The sequence below is a fragment of the Symphalangus syndactylus genome, chromosome X, assembly GCF_028878055.3.
Source record: "Symphalangus syndactylus isolate Jambi chromosome X, NHGRI_mSymSyn1-v2.1_pri, whole genome shotgun sequence".
NCBI lineage: Eukaryota > Metazoa > Chordata > Mammalia > Primates > Hylobatidae > Symphalangus > Symphalangus syndactylus.
Window position 1 is genome coordinate 126557783 of NC_072447.2, and position 14995 is coordinate 126572777.

Genomic DNA, 14995 nt, shown 5'->3' on the forward strand with positions numbered 1-14995 from the left:
TGTAAAAAATTACCACAAACTTAATAGCTTAAATCGACACAAGATTATTATCATACAGTTCTGTAGGTCAGAAGTCTGGTACAGGTCTCACCAGGCTAAAACCAGTGTGTCGGTAGGGTTGTGTTCCTATCTGGAAGCCCTAAGGGAGACCCTGTTTTCTTGTCTTTTTCAACTTCTAGAGACTACCCATATTTCTTGGCTTGTGGCCTCTTTCCACTTTTCAAGCTAGCAATGGCCAGGCAAGTCTTTCCCCTGTCACATTACTGTGATACCGACTCTCGTTTTGCCTCTGTCTTCCACATTTAAAGAAGCTTGTGATTACACTGGGCCACCCAGATAACCCAGGACAATCTTGATATTTTAGGGTCCATTGATTAGCAGCCTCAATCCCATCTACAGCCTAATTTCCCTTTACCGTATAACCTAATTCAGAGACTTTGGGATTCAGACATGGACATCTTTTGGGGAGTCATTATTTTGTCTACCCACATAAGAGATACAGATATATAAATATATCTCCTATGTGATAGACATCATCATCATTTATCATCAACATCATCATTTCAGGAGATAAAGACTACATATAGCACTAAAGAGTAGAAATTATATAGAGAAAAGGACTGTCTTTCCAAAAAAAAAAAAACCACGAGTTGTCTACCTTACTCCAACACACACAGCAGAACACAGCATTCATTTATTTATTTCCTTACACTGGTAACTCCACCAATTACTAATACCACAGCTTTAGAAAGCACCAGACTATATGATCTCTCAAAGTCCCTCCTAGCTCTAAGTTTCTTTGATCCACTGGACTTCACTGTACTATGAAAGAATTACCTGGAGAACCTTGCTGTGATGTAGCTCTATGAGTTTCTTCATAGCTATACTTTTCGTCTTCCTGCTTGCTTTAAATGCGATCATTAAATCAGCAAGAGATTTCAGTTTTCCTCTTTCCTCCTTGATTCAAAAGGTATGAAAAGTGTTCTGTAAACGATATGCAATATTGTCATTCTGAACTTTGAGGTAATCAGGTTGTTTGACATTTTTGTAATGATGCCTTTTGGAATATGGGTGGTATAATTAGGTGCCACACTGTACATTAACAATACCTGTCTCGACCCTACAGCCTGGGGGACTATAAATAAAAGTGTGACAGCTGGCTTCAGCCTTGCTTGCCACTCACCACTGAAGGGAACGCAGCTGGAGAGCTACACTAGAGTCCCCAGGAATCCAGAATGTAGTCAGAAACGGCATCTTCAATGAGAAAAAAATTGGTATTTTGTTACTGGGAATATACAGAGACAGGCACTCTTAGGAAGCAGACAACCAAGCTATTTCACACCGAGAAGGCACAGAGGCCCCAGGTAGGGACAGCATTTCACCAGCACAAAGGCATTATATAGGGAGGGAAGAGACAGAGGACAATGGCATCTTCTTGAGCCAAATTAGCAGAGTTTCTTTAATCCATTACCACCCAGAAGTGAGACTAGGAAAGAAGAAATGGATAGGAAAAGTGAAAGAGACGGAAAGTGATATCCTGGGACACGGTATGAGATAGAGGGCAATGGTTACTGTGGGGAGGATAACACAACAGAGCTAACAGAGGGCAAAGTACGCAGAGAGAGAGAGAGAGAGAGGTGAAGCTGATATACTTCATATTTTATTTATTTCTCTCATTTATTGTATTTTCCCCTCACTAGTCTGTAAGTCCCAAGAGGACAGGATCTTTTTCACTCCTGTATCTCCCAACATCTATAACAGTGCCTGACACATAGTAGACACTCAATAAATATTTGATGAATGAATAAATAGCTAGTATTAATTGAATGTCTATTATATGCTAAGCACTGTTATAGGTGCTGCCCATGAATGAACGGATTTTAACTTTCACAGCAATGCTGAAGCAGGTACTGTCATTATCCCAATTTTACAGATGAAGAAACTCTATTAGAGGCACAGAGATATTAAGTAACTTGCCTAATAAGTAAAGGATACAGAATTTCAACCTATATGGTCTAACTTTAGAACCTGCCTATGTAATAACCATCCTATACTGAGGCTCAGAAAGGTCAAATAACTTGCGCAAAGTTACGCAGCTTATGACTGGCAGAGCCATGATTGGAACCAAGATCTGCCTGTCTATGAAGTTGCTGCCTTTCCCTCTGCACTTCATGACTTTATAAGATTGCCAAGACAAACATTTCTTCCATCACCATTTTACCAGACAGTCTTCTGAGATAAAGAAATGGGTGTGAGGCTGGGCGTGGTGACTCACTCCTGTAATCCCAGCACTTTGGGAGGCTGAGGCGGGTGGATCACCCGAGGTCAGGAGTTCGAGACCAGCCTGACCAACATGGAGAAACCCCGTTTCTACTAAATATACAAAAATTAGCTGGGCGTGGTGGTGCATGCCTGTATTCCCAGCTACTTGGGAGGCTGAGGCAAAAGAATTGCTTGAACCTGGGAGGCAGAGGTTGCAGTGAGCCAAGATCGGGCCATTGCACTCCAGCCTGGGCGAAAAGAGCAAAACTCCATCTCAAAAAAAAAAAAAAAAAGAAAGAAAGAAAGAAAGAAAGAAAGAAAGAAAGAAAGAAAGAAAGAAAGAAAAAAAAAGAAATGGGTGTGGTTCATTAAGGATTCAGATAAAGGAAACAGACATCCCCCAAAAGAATCATGACTCCCAAAAGATCACCAATCTGCAACCAGCTCTCACTGCTGTTATTTGGGGCTGGAGGGAGCTGAGGGAAGCAGCTGGCAGATGAATCATGGGAAATCCCTGGTAGAGCCATCTATGCTACCTTGTCTGAGGGCTAGGCATTGAAGGTAAGTCACTTCCATGCAGGTGAATCCTGACCCACGCTGCAAAAGATAGCTCTGGAGTAGGGATGGTGAGGAGATGCCAATAAAGCTTTTCTAAGAGACTAGTTCATAATTCTTGTGTGACCTTGTGTAAGACACTCCCTCCCTTTGTGTCATAGTTTCTTTATGATAGGGAGACATCAGACCACTGAAACTCTGTTCAATCAGAAGAGCTCCACTGTCTCTTTTGTAAAATAAACTTTTCCATATAAAATTTCATTTGGAGAAAGGATTTCACCACTAAAAACCATGCTTGAGAAACAAGTGAATAAAAAATATTTAAGTTCCTTCTAGCTCAAACATTCTAAGAATCTAAAATCATAGACATTGTGGGTGGGTCAACTCAGTGTTCCATTCAACCCTACTTTTGACAGCCAGGAACAGGCCTGGGATCTGCTGTGAAAGGCCCTTCACAGGTCCCCCATGCCCCAGCTTCTTTCAGAGGCCATTAACACTGTCCTCATATGGCAGTTGTCTTCCCCATTGGGCTAATCCTCCACAGACCTTCTACTGATGTCTGTCTATGTTGGAGTGGGTGGAACACAGGGGTCAATATCTGCAGGACAGTTGTACTTCTGTTTTATATGAAGGGAGTCAAATGTTTCCTGATTTTCACCTAAAACTCTTCTTATTGATGTCCACCACCAAAAGACCGTGGATCTGCCTTTTGGACCACAGTAGCGTATTATTCCCTGAGGATTGCCACTGATCTATAAATATTCCTGAGTCCCTTGTCTGAGTCACAACCAGAGCTGTATGCTTAGTTTGGAAATTTTAAATTTCAGTGGATTTTCTCACACAGGCTCCCTACACATTTTTATAAGTTCTTCTTTTGTCTCATTCTTCTTGTCATAATATACAGACTTAAAGATTTCACTGGGTTCACCTTCCTGGAGACAACTCATAAAGTTTTACCAAAGTCTGGGTTTCACATATACAATATGACTCCCTTGATATAAAGCTTTAAAACAAGCAAAAATAATAATACATTGTTTACGTGTATGTGTTTGTATATTTTTTAAAAACCAAGGTAGTAATAAATACAAATTTCACAATAGTAGTTACCTGGGGCAGGGGTAGTGGGGAGGAGTGTTATCAATACAGGGAGATGGACTAGAGGAGGACCACATAGATAAAAGTAAGTTATCAGTAATGTTATAGTTCTCAGGTTGGGTAATGGGTTTATAGGTGTTCATTATAGTCTAAATAAATAAATAAATGCAATAAATAAGGTATTAAAAGTCCATGTATGAACTAACAATGATTAATTAATTCCACACCCCGAGTTCAAGGTCAGTGATTAGAAGAGCAATACAAGATTTTTTTTAATTAACCAGAACCTCACCACTTATCTTCTGTTTCCTTCCACTACTTCAAGAGCTTTTTGAAACTGAAAGTGGATAATGGCTATAGTTTTCCTTCTTTTTAAGTTTATATTCCCCCTCAATTATTGCCCATAATCTAGTCAGGTTGGAGTTCTCCTTGCTGAAAATATGTTGCATTTTCCCACGAGACTATTTTTGTACAGGATTCATGGATCCTAATTTTTCTTTTGCCAGTTGGTATGGATCTGAGAATTACCAGCTACCCTTTGAATCATTTTGGTTGAAGGGCCATGATTGCTTGTTCTAGTCTTCCAGCCCATGACCATTATTAGTAAGGAGAGGTTCTTTCTAGGGTTGACAGATAAAATACAGGATGCCCAGTTAAATTTGAATTTCAGATAAACAACAAATTATGTTTTTAGTGTATGTATGAATTTGAGGCATACTTATACTAAAAAATTATTTACCTGAAATTCAAATTTAATTGAAAATCTTGTTTTTATTTGCTAAACCTGGAAACCCTATCTCATGTGGAGCAATAATTACTTTTTAATAACATTATTGAATTTGAGTACATGTGAGTGTGAGTTTGGGGTCAAGCACACTCAGATTCAAATTCTGGCTCCTCTGCTTAATAGCTAGAAGAGTTTTTTTTGTCTCAGAATTTTTATCTATTAAATAGGAATAACAGCAATACCTCATAAAGCTGATGAGAATATTAAATGAAAAAATATTTGTATAGTACTTAGTATAGTGCCTGGCTAAATACTATTCTCATTATTATTGGCTGTTATTATCAATGGCTATTATCATTATTATTAGATGTTATCATTATTATTGTCAATTTTGTACCGAACATTATGTGCACTGGCCAAGATTTGATTTGGTATTGCAAAACTCTCCACTTAAAGGATTAATTTGAGAATGGGACTTTTCTTAGCATCACCCTTGGTGATGATCAAGACATCCCTTTTGTTTCTGAGTATTGTACTCCCTTTGGCTCTTGTCATGAAGTACTCCAGATTCACTCTAGTTGGATTTTTCCTTTTATTTATTTATTTGTTTATTTTTGAGACAGAGTCTCGCTCTGTCGGTCGCCCAGGCTGGAGTGCAGCGGCACGATCTCGGCTCACTGCAACCTCTGCCTCCCGGGTTCAAGCGATTCTCCTGCCTCAGCCTCCCGAGTAGCTGGGACTACAGGTGCCCGCCACCATGCCCGGCTAATTTTTGTATTTTTAGTAGAGACAGGGTTTCACCAGGTTAGCCAGGATGGTCTCGATCTCCTGACCTCGTGATCTGCCCGCCTCGGCCTCCCAAAGTGCTGGGATTACAGGCCTGAGCCACCGCGACGGGATTTTTCCTTTTAATATAAAGACCTTTCCTGTGCATGTGTCTGAGGGTCACTTAGAATTCTTCAAGCTGAAGACTATTGTCTCCTATGATGAAGATGGTTAAGTGACTGATAATCACTTTTGAAATGCTACCCTCAAGCCAATGGCTAATGACTTTGGCTGATAAAAAGAGAACAGCTCTAATCAACATAGATTCGAATCAAATGCAGGGAAAGCAAAATACCACATCCACTGAGAACTCTATCTCTCACAACAGGGTCAAGAAATGAATTAAATTGGTTTTCCACTTGCCTTCACGCTTTCAATACCTTCTTTATTTTTGGTGCCCAATGTCTTCACTGTTTCTCCTCTCAGGGAGGACTCCAGACCCCCTACACCTTCTCTTCTCTGACCCACTCATCCCCATCAAAATTTACCCATCTGATTTCCCACTCATCCTTGCATCTAATCAGACATTAATTTATCTTACCACAGTAACTGCTAAATAAGATTCTATTTAGTCACTCTCCCAGGCCACAGACTTCTTTTAAACACTTGAAGAAGTAAACTTAACAGTGGTATTTAGGGTTTTCTAGTAGGTAAGGGAGACCATGCAGGACCCCTTAAATCACACCACATTATGTTTGTTATGTCCACTTCGCATGAATGGAAGTGAGCAGTGGTGCAGATAATCTAAAGATCATTTTCACTTTGTTTGTGAATGCGCCACAGTGTTGTTGTAGCTGATTTGCTTTGCTAACTATGTTCTACTGAAGCTAATATTAAAATTGGTTCACATTTTTTAAGCTCTTATGGGCCAGAAGAGAGAAGAGGCAGCGATGTGGCACACTTTGAAATGAAGGAAAGTTGACAACTGTGAGGGGGGTGTGAAAATTCTACATGTGGGCTAGTGGAGTCTATAAGATACATGCAAAAGGATCAAGATAGAACTTTCCCAATTACACATGGGCAGAATAAGCAGCCACCTAACCCCTGTGACTCAATGAGCACTGAAAGAACAGTCTTCCCATGGCCTGCCCAGAGCCTTAAATCATCTAAATTAATAGCCCACATTAAGGGCCTTAATAATAACATAACTGTGGCTAAGGCATTATGTAACCTGAAGGGTAACACATTTCCTAGCAGACACATTAGCAGCTAGTCTTACTAAATTCTCAGTCACCTATGAGAAAAAGGAATGAAGGGTGGTACACGAAACAGTTGTAGTTGTAGTTTGATGGGTGCATTAGTACACCAAGAGGCCCCGGGCAGCTAAAGTGGAAGTACAAGGGCACTGAATGCCTTGGAGATGAGCCGGGAGGGTTTTGAAAGGGAGTAAGACAACCTTCACCTCTATTTTTCCCACATTTTCTTAGTTTCCAGCTCATCGTGCACATAGAGAATGTGTACCTGTATCAAATTAATTCTCTTCCCTTTCTTACTCTTCTCCTGTTGGGTAACTGGGTTTTCAGGGGCTTCTTTCTTTTGAGGCATGCAATTTGGGGCCTAATTGTACATTGTATTTCTAACCCTACAAGCTGCAGCAAAGGACCATGGAGCTATTGAATCTTTTTCTCTTTTTCTCATTGCAGTCTGCTCCCAGTTCTCGAGAGGGGTGTATGCCATCTTTGGATTCTATGACCAGATGTCAATGAACACCCTGACCTCCTTCTGTGGGGCCCTGCACACATCCTTTGTTACGCCTAGCTTCCCCACTGACGCAGATGTGCAGTTTGTCATCCAGATGCGCCCAGCCTTGAAGGGCGCTATTCTGAGTCTTCTGGGTCATTACAAGTGGGAGAAGTTTGTGTACCTCTATGACACAGAACGAGGTAAGAAGAGGCACCTGCTCTCCTCTTTAGATATTCATGTAATTGTGTTCAAACTTCCTCAGCTCATGTGCCCTTTGCTTCCAATAAATAAAATCTAATTCTGTTTTAAAATTGTATTTAATATTCCAAATAAATCAAAGATTAAGATTAAAAAATAAAAGTAATAGTAATTTTAGAACCTAATTTTTCAAGCTATGTAGGCCCTCCCTGAAAAAGCAGTTTGGAATACCCTCTTGGTTGAGTCACCACTGTTGAAAAAGAACTCCTCCCCCATCAAACATTTTATCTGGTCTAAAATGTATGAAGTAAAAGCAGCTTAATCTAAGTAGAGAGAGGCTTAAATTGGAAAGTTTTGGAAAATTAATCCTGTCAGAAACTGTAATTATCCCCATTTCATAGATGAGATAGCTAAAGTCCAAGTGCTTTTTCATACAGCAGTTTAACCACTAAAATGGGACTGGTAGCAATGTCTCTTGCTTCCAGGACTCGTTCCATCAGATCACATTAGGTTTTCAGCTTAGCAGGCCTCAACAATTACCTGATAGAAATAATGAGTGAGACAGCTAAACTGGGCTTTGGGGATTGATTTTTTGTCTTGTTTTTGTTTTTTTTTTGTTTTGTTTTGTTTTAAATAGTGAGACAGTCTATGGCCATACCACCCAAACATGCCCAGTCTCCTCTAATAGTGAGACAATATATTGAGGATACACTCTATTAAAACAGGCTCAGAAATTAAGAGTCTGATCTTAAATAATATACAGTAAGGTCTATTGATTAATTTGCTAGAGCACACACATCATAATTCATCTAATCAGGCTCCTCCAACACCCAGTTGTCTTTGACGGGTTCCTCGGTAAAACCAACGGATTCTATCACCAAGACATTCCAGAAGACAATGTTACTTTATCAGTCATTTGCCTGTGGTTCCGTTTATATGCTGGGGGTGGTTCTCTCTAACTCAGAATTTTTAAACTCAGAAGGATTAAATGAAAGGCTTATCTGCCTGAGGGGTACCTGGAGATGAGGTCCTTCTAAGTAACTTAACTTGAACGGCTATTTTGCTCTTGGAAATCCAGAACACTCTTCACTTTACTCTCATTTTGCTGCATCATCAAATCTTCATAGCAAATATTTAGGCCTGTATTTCCCTATTGTACTTACCTCCAAACTGTCATCAAATTTCATGAACCTGAAGCAGAAGACCAGAGTTCTAGTTCAAGCTCTGTCACTAACTAGCTCACTAACAAGTTGACCTTGACCAACTCATTGACGTGCTCTTGGACTTGGCCTCCTCACCTAAGGTGTGTTACTTCTTAATGTTATATTCTATGATTCTGTGATTTTTTTTGAGATATTTGACCAGATACTGACACTTTGTATCTTGCTACTAATCCTAACTTATATATTATCAGTTAATTAGTCAATCCATTCTACAAGCCATTATCAACCCCCAATGGTGGTCTCCAATCCTGTAATAGATACATATACAATATGGTTTCAAGGGGGTGTGTACAGAAAAGGATATTTATAAAGCAATTCATGAACAACACAGAACAACATCAAATTGAGTGCTACACTGTATTCTCTGAATACTTTAAGAATTGTGGGAAGGTTGCACTTCAGAAAAGTAGAGTTTTCAGAGAAAGCTTGCTAGAGAAGCTAGCCTTGAAAGATAGATAAGTTGTGGGTTGCAAGAGAGAAGGGTGATGGGGCTTTGGGGAGGGGAAAAGAGAACAAACAAATGGCAGGGCCGGGAAGGAACACTGTGTGTTCAGGTAGAGCCCTGTCTGACTGAGATACAAAATAGCTTGAATATTCTAATTCATAATTTGCCAAATTTTAATAAATTTCATTTTGTCCAAACAGTATAAATGTACTGTATACAGTGTAATCTAGTGCATATCAATTTCTTTTTCAGAACTGAAGTTTGTAAGCCAGGCAACTTCTCTCCTGAAACATTTTAAAAACTAAATATTGGTTCCACCAACACTGTACCTCTCATTTATTCAAAAGCAGAAGACACAATTAATGAATTTTATCCTCATCTAGTGTGACCCTTCTCTGCTCATTAGCTCTCTACTAGAACAGGAGGAAAAGACCATCTATCTATTTCTTACCCTTGCATCTTTTCTCTAATCGTCTAACGAAATAGTTTGGACAAGTCTATGGTCTTGGAGTCAAAGAAAGCTTTCTGACTCATGTAACTTTATATTCTTCCCCTGCAGCCATTTAGCTAGTGGGACTAATCCACTCTGCTTAAGAAGTGCTTCCCATAAACTTTTACCCTAATTTACCCCTTGAAAAGCCTTCTTATGTTACTGTACTAGGATCCTGTTCCAAAATTTTCAATGGCTTTCTATTGCCCATATTGAAAAAAGTAGTATATTCTTCAAGATTTGGCATGATTATGCCTCAACCAACTAACAAACCCATTCTCCCTATGCTACCCAATGAGAACCTCCCATTGCAGGAAGCTCCCATTTTCCACTGCTGCCTAAATGCACCAGAACCATGCCTGCCTCGGCAATCGTACTTTTACTACTACCTGGAATTCTCTCCTTCATCTTGATATGGTAATCATGCCCATTCTTCCAATGTTCAAAACCCGCCTCAAACTCTACCTCCCCAAGGTAGCCTTCCTTGACCACTCTAGCTCACAATTATTCATTAATGCAATAGATCCTAAGGCTACAATAAAAACCACATAGATATAGTTAGATATGGTTCCTGCTTTATAAACCTACATTCTAATGATGGAGATAGACAAAAACCAAGTAAATTAACAAATAAAACAATTGCACATGTAAATATGGTGCTATGAAGGAAAAAAATAGATAATAATGGATAGGGCTTAATTTCCAAAGGATGTTCAGTGATGGCCTCATTGAGAAGGGGCATTTAAGCTGAGAACTAAAGGATTGGAAGGAGGCAGCATGTGAAGAGTAGAGGGAAATAGTTGCAAGCAGTAGAAATAGCAAGTACAAAGGTCATGTCGTATGGTTGAGGAACTGAAAGAAGTCCAGTGTGGCTAAAGGATAACAAGTAGGTAGAAAGTGGCCTGAGAGCAGACTATAGAGGTAGACAAGAGCCAGATCATAGCCATAGAGTATAAACAGAAGCCATGCTGAGGAGTATGAATTTTATTCTAATTGCAGTGGGAAGTCATTGGAGGATTCTGAGCAGGGAAGTCACATGATCTACATTTCTGTAGAGAATGGAGTGTGGTGCAAGTAAAAAAGAAGGGAAACCAATTGAAAGTCCATTGTGGTCATCCAGATGAGAAATGATGGCAGCTTTGGACTAAGCTGGAGATGGAGAAAAAGAGATGGAGTTGAAGTACACTTTGGAGACAGAATTGACAGAACTTGGGGACAGATTGACTGTGGGATGTGAAGGAGAGGAAGGATTCATGGATGATTACTGTGTGTTTGGCTTGAGAGATTGGGTAAGATGGTAAGATGGTGATGCCATTTACTGAGGTGACTGGACAGGAGGAGACTTAGTTTTGAGGAGCAGAGATCTTGTCCACCTCTAAACACCCACAGAACCCTTCTGTCCATGTCATTCATCTGGCATTGAATATAACTGCCTTCTGCTGTTACTTCACTGGCTATGCTCTATACTATACCTTCCCAAGTATTTCTCTCCAGTGTGATAATAAACAGCTGGCTAGCCCCTAGATTTATACTTTGTGCCTCCCCTAGTACATAGCACATGCCTGTGTGCCTACTTAGTGTTTTCCAACCTCCTTTAGTGATTCATCAAGAATAAGCCCATGTCTGTTTTTCAACACTGGACTGAAAGAAAGAGAGAAAGAAAGAAAGAGAAATAAAGAAGGAAGGAAGGGTAGGTATGGGTAGGAGGGAGAATGGGAAGGGAAGAAAGAAGGAAAGGAAGAGAAAGAAGAGAAGGAAGGAAGGAAGGAAGGAAGGAAGGAAGGAAGGAAGGAAGGAAGGAAGGGAGGGAGGGAGGGAGAGAGGGAGGGAGGGAGGGAAAGCAAGCCCAATTTATAAATCATACCAATCACTTGGTACAGTTGTTTAAAATATTCAGTATTCTGTATTTTCTTGTTTTGTGCAATGATCATCTCTTGCTTTAGTAATAAAAATTACAGGGAGAAATAATAGAAAATATAATTTTAGAATATTTTAAATTATATAAGAGAGATAGAAGAGAAAGAGAAACAGAAGAGAACACCTATAATCACATTCATAAGCTAAATATACAAATGATGTGACTCTACTGTATAAGGGCAGGGATGAGTGGGGAGCTGAGAAATGGGTTAAACGTTTGAGGTCATTTAAAAGAATTGTAGCACAACCAGGGTAAAGTTTTCTCTGAAATTATGAAACATTGAGTGGATTTCAGGGCTTTGTTGACTCTGCTTTTATTTCCGTCTGCAGACGAAAGTCTGATTTGGGGTTTGCAGTTTGTCAGTTTCTAAAATGCTACCTTGATTCATTAATACAAAGTTGAAAATTATGTTCTTGGTGCTACATACATAAAAGAACAGTTTTTGAAAAAATTATGAGGTTAAGTGTGTTGTCTGCCCTATTGGTACCCTCTCCTCTCTATTAACACCCTCTTGTCTTACTATGGCATTATGTTTACACCTGCCCTCCCTGGCAGGAGCAAAACCTTAACATCTCTGTCTCAACCTGCTTCTATACCTTCATAAAAACTTCCCTGTCCTGCATTTTCTTCCCACTGACTAATAGTCTTTCTCTGCTAGTGACAACAGCTCAGCTGACCAATTTATTCATGCTAATTTATCTATGGCTATTAACAACCTGATGGGTTAGTTCATCCAGGGAAGAAGAAATTTCTATTCAGGCAAAGGCCTTCTGTGAATACAGAACCATAATCCAAGGTGTAGCTTTTTAATTCTGGGATTCCAGGCACCATGAGTCCAGTTTGTGAGGTCCTTTGCCCACATGCCTTCCTATATAGAAAGTCCTAAAACCATGCCAGGGAGGTGGCCATCTCTTCCAGTTATTAGACTTATCTTTTGGGTGCAAGTGACCTAGTTCTCTGTGGTGCTAACATTTCCCCCAGAACAGCAACATACTTGAGAACTGCAGCCAGACTCTCGTGCACCTGACAACTCTCCTTGGCTTCAATGGGCACAGCCCACAGAGATGAAAGAATCCGGCCCAGCTGTGGCTCTCAGCTTAGATAATGAGATAATAGCTCTGGGTGCCCTTTGAGGCAACTAGTCCCTACCTTCTTGCCAGTGTTCAATAAACTCCTGCTGTCTCCCATTCTCAACCTGAAACTCCCTACTCAGTTCCCAAGTAACTCTCTGGAAGTCAACAGCCTTCTAACAGACCTTTCTATTTTCTCTCGAAGGTTGTGACAGGAACATAGGCAGTTGTAACAATTATCCTATCAGTCAACAAGCAATTATTAAGCTTTCTCCATTGCTAGCTTGTGCTAGGCCACTGGTGGGGTTTAAAAGAAGCAGAATTAGATCTCGCCTCTGAGAAGTTGCCAATACTGTTGCTGAAAGAGTGACTTCTCTAAGGGGCCTGAAAAAAATAATTTTTAATACAACTGTTTCCAGATCCACCAATGAAACATGCATTCATTAGAGCAAGAACCTTGTGAAAAGATTAAAGAGTTGTCAGATAGCTAGGAAGGTGGGAAAATGTTGGAAGGTCCTAAAGGGCTTAAGAGGTAAAGGGATTCTCCAAGAAAAGGAGAAAAGGGCCTGTCCTCAGAGGACTATGAATGTTTCAACTGGCTGGATTTGAACTCTACTGAGAGACAAGCAAAGTTTCAGCCTCACACCTTTCTGCATGTTGTCATTCTCCACCTACTTACATAGCCTAGCCTCATCCCATTCACGAGTTCTACTTTCCCAAATAAAGCACAAAGTACCTCTCTCTCTCTCCCTCTTTCTCTATCTTCCTCCTCTTTCTTCGCCTCCTTTCCTCCTTTCTCCTCTCCACTCCTTATGTCCTTTTCTTCCTCTCTCTCTACACACACACACACACGCATGCACGTGCACACACACACACACACACCTCAATACCAATCAATGACACATGTCAACAAATCTGTTATTGTTATCATTTTATTCTTATTTTGATAAGAGCAATTGCCATTTCTTAAGCACTTATTATGCACTAGGCCCTGAGCTTATGGATTATCACATTTAATCTTTGTAACATCCCTGCATCTTTACAACTGAGGAAACCAAAGCATGGAAAGGTTAAATGATAGTTCCTAGGGTCACACAGCTACAAAGTAATAAAACCAGATTTCAACCTAGGTCTGCCACATTCCACAGTCTATGTACTGTTCTCTGACTGACATACTGCCTCCTACATTCTTTTTTTTTTTTTTTTTTTTTTTATTATACTTTAGGGTTTTAGGGTACATGTGCACAATGTGCAGGTTTGTTACATATGTATCCATGTGCCATGTTGATTTCCTGCACCCATTAATTCGTCATTTAGCATTAGGTGTATCTCCTAATGCTGTCCCTCCCCCCTCCCCCCACCCCACAACAGTCCCCGGAGCGTGATGTTCCCCTTCCTGTGTCCATGAGTTCTCATTGTTCAATTCCCACCTATGAGCGAGAACATGTGGTGTTTGGTTTTTTGTCCTTGTTTCCTCAGGGATCTCGAACTAGAAATACCATTTGACCCAGCCATCCCATTACTGGGTATATACCCAAAGGACTATAAATCATGCTGCTCTAAAGACACATGCACATGTATGTTTATTGCGGCACTATTCACAATAGCAAAGAGTTGGAACCAACCCAAATGTCCAACAACGATAGACTGGATTAAGAAAATGTGGCACATATACACCATGGAATACTATGCAGCCATAAAAAATGATGAGTTCGTGTCCTTTGTAGGGACATGGATGAAACTGGAAAACATCATTCTCAGTAAACTGCCTCCTACATTCTTAACAGTTGAACACAACTATTACCTCATCCTTTAGTCTTCCCTTCAGCCATTCTTCAAAGACCGGATACTTAGTTAGACCCTCCCTATCCTGGTTGTCTTCCCGTGGATGCAATTCAATTGCCGATTTCCTTCTTAAGGCATGGTATCCACAAATGAATGCAGTATCTTGTTGTCTCAGGATACCAGGAATCCAGACAGGCAAGAGGTCAAAAATCCAGGTTAAGAGGTAAGTGAGTTGCAAAGGTGAAGGCAGAGAGACAGCAGAGTTCTAAATGCAGGCAGAAGGTAACTGCTGTGATGCATACTAATGGAGGGTTGTGCTGATACCCTGATTCTGAGGGGAGGGAACTCATCTATTCTTCTCTGGGTCAGAGACTTTCCTGAGCACAGAAAGATAAACCTGCAGGTTGTCATTGGTAAGGGGCTATATTTCTGGTTGGAGGAGCCTATTCTGGTTCAGGATAGGCCACTATCATGAACTTCTTTAAAGTTCCAGCTAAGTACCATGAGTGGTTGGCCAAAACTGTTAAGACAGTAGCAGGGTATCTCAATTATGAAAGAGAAAGAAAGAAAGAAAGAAGAAAGAAAGAAAGAAAGAAAGAAAGAAAGAAAGAAAGAAAGAAAGAAAGAAAGAAAGAAAGAAAGAAAGAAAAAGAGAAAGAGAAAGAGAAAGAAAGAACAGACTATCATGGATTCTTTTTCTTCTTCACTTTAAGAACTGA

The 14995-nt window shown here is 40.1% G+C and overlaps 1 protein-coding gene across 4 annotated transcripts in view; it reads left to right on the plus strand.

The window, feature by feature from the left end:
* GRIA3 (glutamate ionotropic receptor AMPA type subunit 3) overlaps positions 1-14995 on the plus strand; it is a 311313-nt gene that overhangs the window by 63237 nt on the left and 233081 nt on the right. For all 4 annotated transcript variants that reach the window (XM_063634906.1, XM_063634907.1, XM_055269444.2 and 1 more), the window contains one exon: positions 7108-7347. In XM_063634906.1, coding sequence (XP_063490976.1) covers positions 7108-7347 — 240 coding nt within the window. The remainder of the gene's footprint in view (positions 1-7107; positions 7348-14995) is intronic.